The sequence below is a fragment of the Trichechus manatus genome, unplaced genomic scaffold, assembly GCF_000243295.1.
Source record: "Trichechus manatus latirostris isolate Lorelei unplaced genomic scaffold, TriManLat1.0 scaffold00071, whole genome shotgun sequence".
Taxonomy (NCBI): Eukaryota; Metazoa; Chordata; class Mammalia; order Sirenia; family Trichechidae; genus Trichechus; species Trichechus manatus.
The window spans coordinates 8,388,247-8,407,914 of record NW_004444007.1 but is presented as its reverse complement, the minus strand read 5'-3'; the positions used below and the strand labels follow the sequence as shown (position 1 = coordinate 8,407,914).

General features: G+C 37.8%; 1 protein-coding gene across 1 annotated transcript in view; it reads left to right on the top strand.

The window, feature by feature from the left end:
• The first annotated feature begins 7,879 nt into the window (after positions 1-7,879).
• GIMD1 (GIMAP family P-loop NTPase domain containing 1) overlaps positions 7,880-19,668 on the top strand; it is a 13,237-nt gene continuing 1,448 nt past the window's right edge. Inside the window, exon 1 of the mRNA XM_004380217.2 lies at positions 7,880-8,677. Within this exon, the coding sequence (XP_004380274.2) occupies positions 8,264-8,677 (414 nt within the window). The 5' untranslated portion in view covers positions 7,880-8,263. The remainder of the gene's footprint in view (positions 8,678-19,668) is intronic.

The following is a 19,668-nucleotide window of genomic DNA, read 5'->3' as shown; positions in this document are numbered from 1 at the left end:
AGTTTCTAGAACTGTGCCTGGCCCATAGTAAGTGCTACGTAAGTATTAGCTCTCTATCACAGCATGTTAAACTCATATATAACATTACACACACACATACACACAAACTCAAAACATTTTCTTTTCTGCATTATGCTAACTACCTTTCTTTCTACAGTTAGATAATCTGTGTTGCACAGAAATCTACAAGGGATGACACTCATTTGATTGTCCCTCTATCAGTATCTTAGTCTCTCCTAAGTATTGTTAAGAAATCGGAAACCCCAAATTCCTGTTTTAGGACACAAAAAGAAGATTTAGTACTCTGCTGTTTTTGTTTTACCTTTTAGTGCTAAATAAAAGTACAGCCACATAGTAATATTTTATGCCATCTAATATTTTATCCTTCGAAAACACTCAAGACCTGAATATTATACTAGTAACTATAACAACCATGTAGCTGACACTCTCTGAAAGGAGTCTGATAAAATTGTATCTGATGTTTTTTGCATAACTTAGTCTATGATTACAGTCTATCACTGAGCAAGCAACACACACACATCCCTAAACTCAAGATACTAAGGAAGTTAAAGGATTTTCTGATCTTTCTACAGAGAATTGACAATCTCTTATATTGGTCCCAGTGTCTCAGACATTTTGGTATCAACTAATTCTAGTGACAGTATCTGGGAACTTTGCTCCATATCATAGATTTTTTTAGGAAATGAATAAGAAATGTATACTTTCTTGGAAAAGAAAGACTAGGTCTCCCAGGAAGGTTATAGATTTATTAGATAAGTTACAGTTTTTATTATATAAGGTCTATTCTTCTTACTGTGTAGTCCCTAGGTGGTGCAAATGGTCAAGAGCTCAACTATTAACCAAAAGGTTGGCAGTTTGAAACCACCCAGAGGTGCCTCAGAAGACTGGCCTGGTGATCTGCTTCCAAAAGGTCACAGGCTTGAAAACCTTACGGAGCGCATTTCTACTGCACAACACATGGGGCTAGCATGAGTTGGAATCAACTCAGTGGCAACTGGTTTGGTTTTATTCTTCTTTCACCACCTGTCTGTCAGTCTGTCATACTGTGATGGCTTGTGTGTTGCTATGATGCTGGCAGCTATGCCACCAATATTTCAAATATCAGCGAGGTCATCCATAGTGGACAGGCATCAGCAGAACTTCAAGACTAAGGCAGACTAGGAAGAAAGTCTTGTGATCTAATTCCAAAAATTAGCCAATGAAAGTCTTATGGGTCACCACAGAGCACTGTCTGACTCTCTTGCTTTAGACACGTCATCAGAAGAAATCAGTCGCTGGAAGAAGACATTGTTTGGTGTAGTAGAGGGTAACCAAGGGTGAGGGTGACACTTGGGGAGATGGATTGGCACAATAGCTACAACAATGGACTTGGACATGCCAGCAATTGTGAGGATGACACAGGGCTGGGCAACATTTCATTCTTCTGTACATAAGGTTGCCATGAGTCAGTAGACTTGACACCACCTATCTGTCTCTCTGTCTGTCTATCTATCTATCTATTCTTAATTTGAGATTCTCAAATTCTTTGCAAAAAAGATACATTTTTCCCTTAAATAATATATATTTCCCTTAAAAAGGGAGACTTCTAATACCCTTGACCATAACTAACTACCATATCCATAGCATTACTGATGCTTTGCTGACAATAAGGGAAGTATCCAGCGCTGCCCAGGGCATTACTAGAAGAATTTATAACACATAAATGTTTGGAATTGAACTATGTATATGAGATAACTAGAGTCTTTAATAAGCTGAAGCCAGCCTAGTGTCTAGTCTCAGAGACTGAGGGGTTAATAGCTTTATTGATGAATATGAGACCTTGAACCTCTGTACATTTGGCAAATAAAATATATTCATTTTTATTGACTGAGTACATGTTATTTCCCAGGTAAGAAAAATGACACATATAAAAGCTGTGGCGTATAAAATTATTTTATGTGAATATATTTTTGATGATGTATATGATACTATATCTTATTTCTCCAGAGTGAATAAGAAAGCTCTTTTATTAAAGAGGATATAAATCATGGCAATGGAATTTATCAGAAGCTCTTAAAGGATAAGGTTTGAAAGCTTTGGGATTATTTGACAAACTTTGAGAATCTGAATTAAGCTACTTTGTTTTGCTGAAATTTTTTCATCAGTGTTTAATTTTCCTTTAGTAAGTATAGTATTCCTTTAGTTAGTATAGTATATACAAAATAGTAAGTCAACTGAGTTTTCTCTTCCTTATAAGGTTGTATCTATTTCTTCAATTATGACATATTTGTATGATGACTCACTATACTATAATTGTAAATGATGAGTATTACTCTCATTCTTAGTTTTTACCCAATTGGCTTAGGGTTGATGGCCAAAAGTTTAGTTATTGTAAGTGAAATTCTTATATCCTAGACACATATGATTATAAGTTTAGTATATGTTCATGAAAATCCATTTCAAAGTATAAATATACCAAAGTTAATTGCACACACTCACATATATACATGCAAACATTTAAGTATATAAAGTCAAAACCAATATAAAAGCCACTGCAGAACAAGAAAGGGAATCTAATGCCAGAAATGGAGGTGATTGTATGTTAAAAAATCAAATATATATGAGTAAAATACATAGGTGCTTACAATACTATAAATAACCACAATTGACACAAGAAGAGTCAACTTACCAGAGCATAGATGTTGAAAATTAACTGACAATCACCTCCAGAAAGGTGCCAGGCTTAGCTGTCTTCATGGGAGTGTTTTCAAACCTTCTGGGATATATAATTGCAAAGATATCTAAATTACTGCAGAGCACTCTAAAAGAAAGAAATTTTCCTTATCCATTATAAGAGGTTAGCATACTTCTGATCTGAAAACCTGACATAGGATAAAAATAGAAAACTATAAGACAATCTTACTATTATTAAAGTTGCCAAAAATTCAATAAATTTTAGAAAATAAGACAGTATAGCAAAAGAATGCCGTATCCTGATTACACAATTCCCAACAATAACTTTTGTCTCCACATAGTTTATATGCTGAACATACTCCCATTATTAAAGGCTCTCATTACAGTAGTGATTGTTAAAGAAGGGGAGCAAATAGTGGGAGAGTGGGTTAGCTTGAAAAATCATATACCTACTCGATCAATCCCCATGAAGAGCCACTATCCTATCCCATGGGCCCCAAGAAATAAAGGTGTAAAAGTGATACTACGATTGTTGTGTTTAAAATCAGAAAGGAAAAAAACTCAGAAATAAGAAGGAAAACAAACAAGCAAACAAGCAATAACAACAACAGAACCATACCAAAAAAAAAGAAAAGAAACAACGTCTCAAATGTTCCTACACGGGGCTGAGACTGGTAGAGTCTTTAAAATACGAAACCAACCCAATTTGGACGAAGACTTCTCCTATTCTCGTAAAATTTCCTTTCCAGACATGAGCATTCTTCACTGCTCCAAGAACCTTCAAACTGAATTCAAATTAGGATCCTCTGTGTCGAAAATTAAAACTGTTTACCAGTGTCCTCTTATAGTTTTTGAAAGGTGAGATGTGATGCCTTATTCCAGGACAAGCTCCCACTGAGTCAATCTAGTCACCACCAATCTCAACCAGCTTGTCAGTTTTCCCCTCAACTTGGTGCAATGTTGGCAAAGGTTATTTTGTCATTCTAAATACATATTTTGGTTGTTACCCTCAGAATCTTCACTATGAACTGAAATATTGTAAGAGTAAGGAGTAGAGAATTCAAACCAATGCAAATTGAAATTTGTGAAAAATTGTGAGAGTACCTTTAAATCAAATGCTAGAAGTCAAAAACTATATTAAAACTTAATTTTACTGAGTATAGAGATAAAATTTCACTGAGTACAGAGACATAAATTATGTATATAATGCACATACATATCTACATGTATATGTATATATATATATATATATTTGTTGTTGTTAGGTGCTGTGGAGTCAGTTCCAACTCATAGGGACCCTTTGTACAACAGAACAAAACACTGCCTGGTCCTGCGCCATCCTCACAATCATTGCTATGTTTGACCCCATTGTTGCAGCCACTGTGTCAATTCAACTCATTAAGGTCTTCTTCTTTTTTGATTACCCTCTGCTATACCAAGCACGATGTCCTTCTCTAAGGACTGGTGCCTCCTGATAACATGTCCAAAGCATGTAAGACTAAGTCTCGCCATCCTCACTCTAAGGAGCATTCTGGCTGTACTTCTTCCAAGACAGATTTGTTCCTTCTTCTGGCAGTCCATGGTATATTCAATATTCTTCGCCAACACTGTAGTTCAAAGGCATCAATTCTTTATTATGATTTAAAGGTACTCTAACTTACAGTTTTTGACAAATTCAATTTGCATTGGTTTGAATTGTGTACCCCTTGCTCTTATTATATTTTGATTCATAATAAAGAATTGATACCTTTTAATTATGGTGTTGGCAAAACCAAGTAAAAAATCAAACCCGTTGTGGTAAAGTCAATTCCGACTCGGAAGGACCCTTAAGGACAGAGGAGAACTGCCCCACAGGGTTTCCAATGATGGATTCGAACTGCTGACCTTTTGGTTAGCAGCCAAACGCTTAAACCAGGGTGTTGGCAAAGAATATATATATACAAAATTGTTACTCATGTCAGCTGGATATAAGATTTCTGCAAGTTCTTGGGGACTGGTGTGCTTCCAGATCCCCGGTAGCACAGTCCTAAAGAGCTCTGCTGGTGGTAACCAAAACGTCGGCAGTTGGAATCCACCAGCTGTTCCTTGGAAACCCTATGGGGCAGTTCTACTCTATCCTGTAGGGTCGCTATGAGTTGAAATTGACTCGATGGCAACAGGTTTTTTTTTTTTTTTTAAGGGTCCTAGCTTCAACCTCCTTCCAATCATGAATTACTCCAGTTCAAATGTCAGCTCACAATCTTCAGCTTGCGTGGTCCCTCTCCTTTGCTAATTCAGGGATGGAGCTCAGACTTTTCCCTTAATTTCTATCAAAATAAAATAAAATTGTAAAAACAACCAAAGGTAAACAAATAGACCAAAAAAAAAAAAAAAAAAAAGCTACCTTCACACACAGTAACTGTGAAGATGGTAAACTTTTCACCAAAGCAACGCAAAGAACTTAAAATCAAACATTAGCTATTTGTGCTCTAAAAGAGTCCCTTAGCCGTTTCCATAAGTGGGAGATCCAGCTTCCTGCCATGTTATACTTCTCTCTCTCTGTCTCTCTCTCTCTCCCTCTTTCTCTCCTCACGCCCTCCCTCCCTCCCTCCTCCTATACCCTGATCTTCTCTGCTTCCTTTGTAGCTATTTGTACACCCTCGGGAGTTTAGATAACACTTTTTGGCAGTTTGGCTCATGTTCGCAGGATTCTTTCCCACCTCAAATTGTTAATCAAACTATTTTCTCAAAGTTTTCTTCTTAAGAGAAATTCTGGAGCCAGTGTATCCCTCCTACATTATATTTAGCCAAGTCAGTGAAAGAGTGAAGGTTGTTTTTCAAGTTTTTTTTTTAAATCCTAATTCAAAAAAATTAACAATCATTCAATGTCACCTAACAGCAACAAATTACCCTTCTATATGACTTCTAGGTTGATTCAGATCTAAAACCAGTTAGCAATTATTTTAAAATTTTGCAGTTTTATTGGACTTATAATAATGCATATGAACTCTGAACTTTATTTTTCAGTCAACTGTTGCATAAGCAGACGATTTTAACCATAATTACAAAGTGGAGAATCTGAGAAAGCTAAGAACCTCCTATACTTGCTATTGAGTGTACATGAAAGTGTGCACCAAATGCTATCCAGGAACATAGAAAGAAAGCTTGGTTTTGCCTTTCTTCACAAGATGCCCCACTCAATATGTGTTGATGTAGGTTGCCTAGATGAAGAATGCCAGTTTATGGCTTGAGGAAGGAAATGAAAATAAATTCTGGTTCACAATCACTTCTTAGGAACAGGCTGCTACCGCCACCTGGGGGAGGTTCTTTCTGCATCATTCAAGAAAGCCAAATGTGCTTGTCGGATGACTGAATCCGGTTCATGTTTTCCTTGTCATTTCCACACCGGAAGAAGACTTTTTAACTCTCTATCCATGAAATCATAAAGCATTCCAGATGACTCCAAGTTTCCTTCACACAGAAATACATACTTCACAGACTTTCTGAGAGGTATGGGATAAAATAAATCATAAGATAACCATAGTAAGCTTTCTGTATCTTACACACTGAGAAAGTATTTTGGGAAGTATGGATTATATACTACAAAGCGGAAAAAATCAAATGTAAGCTTTCAATAGCAGAATGAAACCCAAATTTTTTAAGTAAAATGTATTTGGCCTCAATTTAGTGTTAATTATAGTTCATTTCCTAATGCTACTATTAATTGATATGGAAACTGAATGTGCTGATATAAACATGTTAGTGATTTCATCAGTTAAGATAATTAATTTAATTGTACAGGAATAACCAAAATAGTCTTCTTAGATTTTTTTAAATTTACAAACTAAATATTATTATAGTCAATATCTGATTATCGAACATGTATTACATAACTATTTCTTGAAACTTTTCGTGAAGTTGAGATATGGTACTCATCAATTAGAATGAAAAAATTGTGACCATTGCTAAAGAATGCCTAGTTTCTATTTAATACTTACCTATCTCAAATCATTTATGCTATCAACAAATTGTTACTTTTCAGTAAGGCCCCATATCAAAGAATTTAATCCTGGAAAGAGAAGTTTCAGGAAGTACCTATGGAAATTACAAGTCTATCAAGTGACATAAAAGAGTCAGTGCTGATTAGAGAGAGACAGCCATTTATAACGAGAATGTCTGGTAATAGATTAATTAAATCAAATAACATATGGTATCAGTCCCAGACTAGTACAAGAATACACTCAGAAGGTTAAAGTTCACAATGAAGAACAACGGTACCAACTTGAGGGAAGTCTTTGTAGAGAAAGACATACTGAAAAAGGTATGTGATATACAACAAATGGGTTGGGATTGAATGCTCAAATTTCAAAAATATCATGAGTCTGATTCTAGAGTAAAAAGAAATCAATAAACTGGCACTGTAAGGCAGCCGACACAGCTGAATGAGCTAGGTGAGCTGGAGCCAACTTGGAGGATCTAAACAACAAATACATTTTTATGGGGATGAGTGAGTTTCCTTCAAGGTGGTCATGGTAGGGTCTGGGAAGATTGAGATGAGAAGTGTTAGAGGACTAGAGAAGTCTGAGGTACATAAAACTAGAGAATAGTAGAATTACAGTTATAACTAATGACTGTACAAAATTAAACTGTTTTATTTCTGAACATGCAGCTTGAGCATATTTGGTAATTAGACAGTAGCAATGCCTTGTCGATTTAATAAAAATGATTGATTGCCTTATAATGCTATAAGGGGCTTATCCTTTGTACAAAAGTTTAACAATACTTTACAGGTGGTAGAAACAGAATAGACTGTCCCAAGATTCTACTACCTCCTAACTGAGCTGAAATTGTTTTGGGCTTTATTTTCTTTATTAAAAAGTCAACACTTTATAATAATGGGCTATGGAGATGATTTATTAGTTATTTCATAATAGAAATTACAAGTAGTTCTCATTTTCATCATAATGTTACCTGGTTGTAAAAAAAAAAAAAAAGAATAAACAGGAACAGAAGGCATCTTTAACATAATTCATATTTCATAGAACAGAAGCATTCAGGAAGTTGGGAAAGATGATTTTTTGCAGATGCCACTTGTGTATTAAGGGGGTGGAGTAGGTACATTGTTAAAAAAGCAAGAGTGCTGTTTCTTCCACCGTTCTATTCCTACTTCTCTTTCAAAAGTGAATAAATTTCAAATACTGCTGCTAGCTATATGTTCCTGAGCTCAGGAACCTCAACATCCATTCTGAAGCCAACTCAACTACCACATGGATGAGTTAACATATTCCTCCTAAAAAAGGTTTACATTATCTTCATGTTTCCCTGAGAAGCAATTTATTTTTTATTTTTCTTATTTTCCTGCAATTGTTGCTTGTTCCTCCCCTCTTCTGAATCTGTATGTGACTTCTCTGTTCCCTCTCAATATGAACTACTAATACTATATATCTTCCCTTCTGTCAGTGGGGTGTCTCCATCCATCCATACTTTAGTCACCACGAATGCGGGGAAGGCAAATCAAAGAGTAATACTGGGTATGCTCCAGGCCAGTTAGGAAGCTTCACATTGTATGAATGTAGAGACCTAACTGCTTATGCCTTCGTTAACCACAGCTATGACAGACCCCAACAAGATGATCATCAACTTGGTCCTCTTTGGCATGACTCAGAGTGGAAAAAATTCTGCTGGAAACATTCTGCTGGGAAGCAATGACTTCCACAGTAGCTTTGCTCCATGTTCTGTTACCAAAGATTATAGCCTGGGCCACAGTTGTCACCTCCACAGCTTCATGCACCGAGGGGGTCATGAGACAACCCTTCAGGTCCAGGTTTTGGACACTCCAGGCTATCCACACAGCCACCTGAGCAAGAAACATGTGAAAAAGCAGGTCAAGAAAGCCCTGGCACATCACTTTGGGCAAGATGGTCTCCACCTCACACTGCTGGTGCAGAGAGCAGACATGCCTCTCTGTGGACGGGAAGCATCGTCCCCAATCCAGATGATCCACGTAATTCAAAGAGGCAAATTCACTAATGCCAGTATTCATTTTTGGTGGACATTATCTTGATAGTTGTTGTTAGTTGCCATCGAGTCGGCTCTGACTCACGTCGGCCTTATGTATAACAACAAACCTTTGCCTAGTCCTGTGCCATCTTCATGGTAGTTGATGTGTTTGATTGAGTCTATTATTGTGGCTGTTGTGTTAATACATCTGACTGAGGGTTTCCTCATTTTCAGTGACCTCTAGTTTACCAAATGTGATGTCCTTTGCTAGTAATTGGTCTTTTCTGACGATGTGTCCAAAGTAAGTAAGCCAAAGTTTTGTTAAAAGAATAGTTGAAAGCACACAGGTCACATAGAAATAGTCAGTAAAAATTACATGATTTTCCCACCAAGAGTTATTGTTACAATTTTTCTTAGGGGAATCAGTCATTTTACAACTGGGTCATATGAAAAAAAAAAATGGAAATGCAAAACTTCAGAAGTTCCCTAAGTCTCAATGTTTTAAGAACTGAAAATCCGAATATGTTTGTAAAGTGTGGTTCCCAGACAATCTGTATCAGAATCATCTGGGGTGCTTGTTAAAAATACAGATACGTTCAAGACCTACTGAAACAGAATCCCTAGAATCCTGTGTATTTGCATTTTAGTAAATTTTCCACATGATTCTTAAGGACAGTCAAGTTTCAGAACCACTGTCTAGAATACTGACTTGCATCCACTCAGTATCAAGGGAAAATCTTATAGCTCACCAACAAATGGGTGTGCATTCACTGACACAGTCATTGAACACTGTGTATTTAGCACTTGAACAGAGCTTAATGACTGGTGAATAAGACATGGGCCCTGCTCTCAAAAAGTCTGCAGTGTACAAGAGACAAACTGATAAACAAGACATTGCCTTAAGTAGTAAAACAGCGTAATGTAAGAGGAGAGAAAAGGGAAGCTTCACTGAGACTTCCAGCATGGTAAACCTTCACGAGAGATCTAAGGAATTTCCAGTGCTGTGCTTGCCTCATCATCTGTAGGGTCAGTAACTCCTCCATTCCAGCCATTAGAAGACAACGGGGACCTCAGGATGAAAAAAATAAGTATGCCACCTTTGCCTAGTGCCTCATCCTTTTTGTTTGTTCCTTTGTTATAAGTTGCTAAATTGAATATTTATTCAGCCAGTTTATGAGAGGAGCTGAATGCAGGAGAATGGTTCTGGGTATGGCCAGAGCTAGGAGATGGAGGGAATAATACATCCGTGTGTGTGCACGTACGCGTGTGCGTATTTGTTACTGTTGTTTGTTGCCATTGAGTTGAGTCCTTCTCATGGCAACCCCATGTACAACAGAATTAAACATTGCCTAGTCCTGTGCCATCTTCACAATCATTGGTATGCTCGAGTCCATTGTTGTGACCACTGTGTATTTTGAGTGCCTTTCAACCTAGGGGGCTCAACTTCTAACACTATATTGGACACTATTCTGTTGTGATCCATTGGGTTTTCACTGGCTAATTTTTGAAAGTAGATCACCAGGCCTTTCTAGTCTGTCTTAGTCTGAAAGCACCACTGAAACTTGTCCACCATGGGTGACCCTGCTGGCATTTGAAATACTGTTGGCATTAACTTCCAGCATTATGGTAACGCACAAGCCATCACAGTATGACACACTGACAGATGGGTGGTGGATACAAATGTGGTGGATATATATATGTGGACATGTTACCAGGAGGGGAGGGACCAGTCCCTGGAGAAGGACATCATGCTATGGTCAGCGAAAAAAAAGAAGACCTTCAATGAGATGGAGTGACACAGTGGCTGGAACAATGGGCTCAAACATAGCAACGAATGTGAGGATGGCTCAGAACAGGACAGTGTTTTGTTCTGTTGTATACAGGGTCACTATGAGATGGAACTAACTTGACAGCACCTAACAACAACATGTAGACTACAGACGAAAATTCCTGGAAGCTGCTCATTATATTCAGTCTCTTGATTTTCTAGTCTGGGGCCACTCAAGTTTAACTGTTGGACTTCAGTGGTACTACCAGCTGCCTCACTGACACACTGAACTCAGAAAACCCGTGTCTGTTAGAAGCTCCACAGGTAAACTATATGGAAAATAAAGAGCACATTTTTCATTCAAGAAGAATTTGTGTATATGCTACTCTTCTTTTGGTCCAGTCTCAGACCATACTGATGTAGGACCTGTTACACCTAGAAAAATAATATATTTTGTTTTAAAGAAAGATTTGTTTCCCTTTAACTAGTAATGGCATAAGATTTTTCTAAAAGAAAGATGCACATTTTGTTTTTTCAGTAATTGTGCATGTTTCTAAAAATGAAAAAAAAAAAAAAAGCCATATGCGTAATCACAAGAAACTACCAGAAAAAATTAGGGTGACAAGAGTATAAAAAATAATCTTCATTTTCCAACTCCTGAAAAGTCAAGGACATTCTGCACAAATCAAAGAAGACGAGAAGATGGTTGTAATTAAGAAACAATGTGGAATCTAAAAAAGCCCATAAACCTCTCCCAAGTTATTAAAGTCTGCATTTCAAGAAACATTTCTGTAGAAATCAAATGGGGGGAAACCTGCATCTATTACATTAAGTGTAAATTTTTTAAAAGTTTTTTAAATTCATTTAAAACTGCTGTTCAGTAAACGATTAGCTTTATTATGCTGTTGGTGTGTGCCATGGAGACGATTCCAACTCATAGCGACCCTATAGGAAAGAGTAGAACTGCTCCATAGGGTTTCCTCGGCTGTGATCTTTACGGGAGTAGACTGCTGGTGGATTGGAACTGCTGGCCTTTCGGTTTGCAGCCAAGTGCTTTAACCATTGCGCCACCAGAGCTCCTTACCTTTGTTATAAATGGATATAATTCAGTAAATGGAAACAGTTATTTCTCAAAAGCTAAACTGACTCTCTTCAGATGTCCCAGAATTTATGATGCTCCTATACCGAGTCAGAAAGGAAATCTTCAGATACATTATTCTTCCAGTTTTAGGATATAAAACAATATTGTAATCCCCTATTTTTTTTTTAAGTATACGTGAATCTGATTCATACATGTCTCTGGTCTTTTTAAATAATATCTGGCATACAGCCTTCTCCTCTTACAGCTGCCTTCCTTAATTCAATGTCCAATTCAGGAGTTGATGACAGAAAGGAGATAGGCTAAGGCAAAGCTCAGATCCAGAATAATTTTCCAGGATAAAAAACTTCTCTCTCCCAGGAGAACTCAGTAGCCAAGTCTTTGTAATCCTCAGCGGTGCCCACAACCCCTGGGAGGCACTGCAGACCTCTTCTGGGCTTCCACCACTGCCTTTGGTAGAAGATCGCCTAAGTACAAGGCTGGCTGTTTGTGACCTTCTTCCTGAAGGTGCCTCCCATGCTGGTGGTAGCCATCTGGATGTGCTCGCAGATTGGGAGCAGCTGCAGAATGTCTGAATAGTCAACAGGACCAGCAGCTGTTAGGAAGGATCAAGGAGCCCTTAAGGTCTTCTGGTTCCACACACACTATGGATTTCTTTTTCTTCCTGACCGAAGCTAAACGGCAAATGAAGCATCTGCCTTGCCCTTTTTCCTTTCTCCTTTTCTGGGTCATCCATGCCCACCATGGAAGGAGTCTGCAAGACCAATGCCAGGGAAATGGCCTCTTCTTCCCTGCACCTGCCTATTGTCTCTTTCAATGTCTCTCCCAACTTGTGCTCTAATATTTTATAGAGAGGTGAGAGGCTGCTAGCCTCTCACAATTGAAACATTTCCCCCAAATGATCCCTTTTTCTTTATCTATGTTAGGCTATCACTCATTTACAGCAAAACAATGGTGATATCAATGAGTCCTCTCCCCTAAATGGGGAAACAAAGGGAATGATTCATCTGAATTTTATCTGAATTGTCATTGAATGTTAAAAAAAATCCACAAATAATGGATCAGAGCCAATATTAGTGAAGTCACCTTAAGTAAGAGCTGACAGGCAGCCAAGCTGCTCTAGGACTGGACCCAGGAATTGACTAAAGGCCACATCCTTTCTACTATCACAGTATCACATATTATTGTGGCGTATAAATCTGCTTCAACTATGTATTTTTGTTTCCTAATCAACAGCTCAACTGTTGATGTTGTGGGTGGGTTTATGTACAAAAGGCTAAGAGAGGCCAATACAGGCCCTGGGAATACTAAACAAAGCCTACAGACTTAATTATGAGATAGAACCTAGATGAAAAACGAACCTTGCTGCTTCCTAGGTATATGACTATAAACAAATTATTACAACCTGCTTGGCTTCAGTTCCTCACTTGTAAAATGAGGATATTTTACCTATGCGAAAGAGTTCAAAGGGTTATATTTAATAAATATAATGTGCCTGGCATTGTACCTGACTTTTAGTAGGTTCATAGAAAGTGATAATTACTATTATCATTGTTGTTTTATTGCTGTTGTTACTACCCAGATTGTGATGAGTACTCATTCAAGTTAACTACTAGATATGTGCAATATATTATAGAGGTTAAGAGCAGGGCTTCTGGAGTAAGCTATACCTGTGTTCAACTTCCTGCTTAACTACTCATTTGCTTTGTTACCTCGGGAAAGTTAATTAACTTCTCTAACCCTCAATCTCTTCATTGGTAAATTATGAATGATTATAGTGTCTATTTTATTGGGTTTACTGGGTTACTTTTGGAATTATTGCCATATTGACATAACAGTAAACTGTTTAGTCCAGACCCTGCTGAATGGTAAGTGCACAGTAAATCTTAGCTATGCTCATTATTATTTTATTGTTAGTATTTGTCTTATCTTAAAAATAGGACGTATTATTTATATAAGTAGCCTTCTTTGGGTTATCTTGATAGGCTTCAGAAGACAGCAAAAGTGAAATCAAATTTACACAGCCTTAATTGAGAACTATATGTAACTCCCTTGAAATTTTAGAAAAATATGGGAGAAAACTCACTGGCTTAGTAAGGTTAAATTGAGAGGCCCCCAATTCAGTGGAGTACAGAGCCTGGCAATTGAGAGACTCTGTTATAAGCCTGCCCTGCCAGCAATCAGCTATGTGGCTTTGGTGAAGCTGTTTAACATCACAAGCCTCAACAGCCTCATCTGTAAAATGAGGCAATTTGAACAGATGATCTCTAAATTTCCTACCATCTGAATATTCTCTGAACCCAAATATACATTCTCATCTAACAAGGTCTTATCATTCAGCTTTGGCTCTCTGAGAAGGAAAATGTGGCGTTTTAAGTGGGATGAGGGTAAGGGAATAGCATAAACATAAAGAATGGCCCTTATTGTCCTCTTGTTCCATGATATTTTTTTTCTCTCAGTTGATGTAATAGTTGGCTTTTTTTAAAGTTTCCCCCTAAAAGTCCAGATGCTATGATTTCATCAACCACAAACAAATGGGGCAGGGCTGGTGAGGTCCTGGGAAAATGAACATAATTCCTGGAAAATAAAGTTTATACTCTAACTAGTTGTCCCAAAAGGACTAGACGGGCTCAGACCCATTAGCATTCTGAAACCAAACAATTCATGATTGATTGTAAACTCTCCATCTCGCTTAGTACTGTATTTAAATCCTTAACACCAGATAACCTACATTAACTTATCTTGCTCTTGGATTTTTATGTGAGGTATCAATCAACTGTGACTATTGTTTCTCTGGGTCCATGGAGAACATGTTTGGCCACTAACGTGATGACTATACACCAAGCGACACTGCTTTCAAATATTCCACTATTTTCCAGCCAAAAATCAATCTAAAGATTACAAGCTAAATCAACCACTCTCTTCTATTTTTGGCAGAAATTCAAAAGTGGAATTTCTCTCACAGTGTAGGACATGAGCATCCTTTCATAAATAATTATCAACATGCAAAAACTTCCCAGTGACTGAACACATGGACTCCTAAGTGGTGTAGAGCTTACAAATCTATTACCCTTAGGTGCTTTACCTCGTTTTCCCTGAATGAAATTATGGTTTAAAGTATAGGAAATGTCTGGGGGAGACAAAGTGAGGAACATGTTAATGTTGCAATGTAGAAAACCAGAAACTAAAAGAACACTGTGAAAGTTATACCATTTAATGCAAGTAAGTACTAACCTAGAAAAAGAAGAATTATATGAATTCTATACTATCAAATAATTCTAATTTTTTTAACTCAGGAAAAGATTATTTGGGCCAAACCGTTTATTTAGCATGTATATTTATTAGGGTGATATTTAAAAAAATATTTCATGACAATTATGGTCCAGGCATCAACCAATACCCAGTGGATAGGTCTGAGATATGGCTCAAGGGGATTAAGGATAGTAGCTATTTATTAACTTCCCCTGGTGGCACAGTTGTTAAGAGCTCAGGCTGCTAACCAAAAGGATGGCAGTTCGAATCCACCTGCCACTCCTTGGAAACCCTATGGGGCAGTTCTATTCTGTCCTATAAGGTTGCTATGAGTCCAATTCCATGGCAACGGATTTAACTTTATGTCAGCATTTTAATATTATGACAACTCATTAACAACCTGCGATATGCAGATGACACAACCTTGTTTGCTGAAAGTGAAGAAGACTTGAAGCACTTATTGATGAAGATCAAAGACCACAGTCTTCAGTATGCATTACACCTCAACATAAAGAAAACAGAAATCCTCACAACTGGACCGATAAGCAACATCATGATAAACGGAGAAAAGATTGAAATTGTCAAGGATTTCATTTTACTTAGATCCACAATCAACATCCATGGAAGCAGCAGCCAGGAAATCAAAAGACACATTGCACTGGGCACATCTGCTGCAAAACACCTCTTTAAAGTGTTGAAAAGCAAACATGTCACCTTGAAGACTAAGGTGCACCTGACCCAAGCCATGGTATTTTTAATCGCATCATATGCATGCAAGAGCTGGATAAGGAATAAGGAAGACCGAAGAATTGACGCCTTTGCATTGGGGTGTTGGCAAAGAACACTGAATATACTATGGACTGCCAAAAGTACGAACAAATCTGTCTCGGAAGAGGTACAGCCAGAATGCTCCTTAGAAGGAAGGATGGTGAGACTACGTCTTACATACTTTGGACATGTTATCAGGAGGGATCAGTTCCTGGAGAAGGACATCATGCTTGGTAAAGTACAGGGTCAGCGAAAAAGAGGAAGACCCTCAACAAGATGGATTGACACAGCGGCTGTAACAATGGGCTCAGGCATAACAACGATTGTGAGCATGGTGCAGGATCCGGGAGTGTTTGGCCCTGTGGTGCATAGGGTCGTTATGAGTCGGAAGGACTTAACGGCACCTAATAACAACAACAACAACCAGAGATCAGAGTGATCAAGGATCAAATGCAATAGCTTTACTTGTAGAGGAAATCTCAATAGCATACAATCCTCAATAATACTCACTCACTCTCTTTACTTAGTATTTTATGTCTTCGAAAAACCAAACCAGAACCAATTGTCATCGAATTGATTCTGACTCATGGCGACCTTATGTGTGTCAGAGTAGAACTGGACTTCATAGAATTCTCAGTGGCTGATTTTTCAGAAGTAGATCACCAGGAAGTTGTTCCGAGGTGACTCTGGGTGAACTAGAACCTCTAACCTTTAGGTTAGCAGCTAAGCTTATTAATTATTTGTACCACCCAGGGACTCCCTTTATGTATTTAAACCAAAAAACCAAACCCGTTGCCACTGAGTCAATTCTAACTCATAGCAACCCTATAGGACAGAGTAGAACTCCCCCATAGGGGTTCCAAAGAGCAGCTGGTGGATTCAAACTGGAAACCTTCTGGTTAGCAGCCATAGCTCTTAACCACTGCACCACCAGGGCTTCCCCTTGTTAATTTCCATGCATTTTTCAAGAATCAGCCCAAGACACTATCACATGCTAGAAACTTTTTCTGACCCCTCCCTTTTACTCTCACTTGCTACCCCCCCACCTGCAACTGGGTTAAAGGTTTGCCTCTATAGTGTCAAACATATTTTCTACATAACACTTGCAATGACAACAAATTGAAAGTATTTCTTTTCTGTCTGTGCCTCTTCCTCAACTCTAACTTTGGTTTAAGTACACAGAATATCCATTAGATATACACAGGGAATTTATCTTTATCCTCACTGTGTCCTTAGCATCTAGAAAACACATGGAACAAAGCAGACTCACAATAAATATTTGCCGAAGGAATGAACCACCTGGAGATTTAAAAAGTCAGATTCCCATGCCTTATCCCTAGAGATTCTGATGCATTTTTAGCAAGCATCCCTGGTAATTGTTGTGCAAATGGTCACTAGTTATGATATATGTTGTTGTTGTTTGATGCCATGGAGTCGTTTCCAACTTCTACAGACCCTGTGTACAACAGAACAAAGCACTGCCCAGTCCTATGCCATCCTCATGATCATTGTTATATTTGAGCCCATTGTTACAGCCACTGGGTCAATCCATCTCATTGAGGGTGTTCCTCTTTTTCACTAACCCTCTACTTTACCAAGTATGATGTCCTTCTCCAGGGACTGGTCCCTCCTAATAACATGTCCAAAGTATGTGAGACCTTGTCCCGTCATCCTTGCTTCTAAGGAGCATTCTGACTATACTTCTTCCAATACAGATTTGTTCGTTCTTTTGGCAGCCCATGGTATATTCAATATTCTTCGCCAACACCACAGCTCAAAGGCCTCAATTCTTCTTCAGTCTTCCTTATTCATTGTCCAGGTTTCGCATGCATGTGACACGATTGAAAATACCGTGGCTTGGGTCAGGTGAACCTTAGTCTTCAAGGTGACGTCTTTGCTTTTTAACACTTTAAAGAGGTCTTTTGCAGCAGATTTTTCCAATGGAGTCATCTGATTTCCTGACTATTGCTTGATAGTTTCGTTCTGTTGTACACAGGGTCACTATGAGTTGGAACTGACTCGACAGCACCTAACAACAACAGAAATATACAATTATGCTATGCTGTAGACAGACAAATTTTGAACAAATACAAGGAAAAAATTTTGGACCTATGCCTTGAAAGTCTCCCTCTAAATACAAAATAGAAAGTGCAGACTACAGGCACACTAATGATAATGAACTACAGAACAAAGGAAAGTTTTACAGGAAAGTACAACTTTGTGTCCCATAGATCAATTAAACTTCTTCAAAACTAAGCCTTCAAAAAATAAAGCCCTAAACCTTCTATTTGAGATGAAAATGAGGTTCTAAATTCTAAATTAATCAAACAGACATTTATTGAGAGTTTACAATGTACTAGAAGCTTTGATTGATATGGAACCTTACCTTCAAGGAGCTCACAGTCAAGTTGTACAGACAGCTGTACAAACAAATGGCTCTGATCAAAAGCAGACTGTGTTAGGAGCTGTAATTGGTAATCATGGTCTCAAGATGTTTCTCATTTTAAATATTTTGTCCCACAGTTGTCATGAGTATTGTCATATTAGAATTACATATCCTGATTCTTCCTTCCTTCTTTTCTTCCCTTCTCTTTCCTTCCTTTGCTTCTTTCTTTCCTTTCCTCCCCTTCCCTAATTTTCCTTTACCCTTCCTTCCTCCCTTCTTTCTTCCCTTACTCTCTTCCTTCTTCCTCTTCTTCTCTTTCAATTATTCAGTATAATAAACACAATTCTATGTTTGTTATATATATTAAAAATATTTCATCAATGACAAAATGAGGACAACCACACAATACTGGGAATCATATCCTAACCAAGTTGACATATATTTTTGGGGGGACACAATTCAATCCATTACAACATGTAACTCAACCTCTATGTGTGTACCCTATATTGTAATGGAGATAATAACAATATCTCCCACAAAGCATCATGTTGAACAATAAAGCATGTAATGTGCCTAACAAAGTGCCTGACACATAGTAAACACTCCCTAAATGTTAGTTGTTCTCTCTTCTTTCTTTCCTCTGATTATTAGAGGTTCTGAATATTTCTTGTTTTGTTTATCCCTAGGCATTTTACATTCTTCTGGCTGTTACAAACTGGTAGAAACTTTGGAAATATTCTGGTAATGGGAGTGTCTGGAATGGCGGGAATGTTATTTGCTGACACATTGTCATGATTTCATATAATTTTGGAAATCTTCAAAAATGTTAAATGGTTATTTCTAGATGCATTTCATATTCTGTGAAAAATTTGTCACATGCTGTTACTTCTACTTTATATAAGTTTATTTTCACTAATCAAATAAGAATTTATTACATAACCAACTTCCACATATTACCAAACAAAGAAACACCAGTTCTCATTAGAAGAAATAATCTGATAAATTGTATTTGATTCTGGGCATGTGAAGTGAGGATATCATGGTAGTATTTTGTAGTTGTGCCAAATCACTAAAAGTATTTTGATCTTAGCTTTTCCACTGCATGCAGGCTGATTAATCAATAGATTGTAACCACGGAATTATGTAAATATGTCCTATATCGATGCTTCTAGTAATGATGAATATCCCAATATTTCTACCAAAAAACCAAAAAAGAGACCACATATCCCTTGGCTAACATCCTTTGGATTAAAAAAATTAAGTGGTTTTACATGGATCAAACTGGAAGACATTATGCTGAGTGAAATAAGTCAATCTCAAAAGGACAAATATTGTATGAGACCTCTACTGTAAAAACTCATGAAAAGGTTTACACACAAAAAGAAACAATCTTTGATGGTTATGAGGGAGGGGAGGGGTAGGGTGGGGACCAAACAGACAATAGATAAGTGGTAAGTTTGGTAAAGGGTAAGACAGTAGACAATACTGGGGAAGTCAGCACAACTTGTGCAAGGAAAGGTCATGGAAGCTCCATAGACACATCCAAACTCCCTGAGGGACTGAATTGCTGGAGAGGGCTGTGGGGACCATGGTCTCAGGGAACATCTAGCTCAATTGGCGTAACATAGTTTATAAAGCAATGCTCTACATTCTACTTTGGTGAGTAGTGTCTGGGGTTTTAAAAGCCTGTGAGCAGCCATCTAAGATACTCCACTGGTCTCA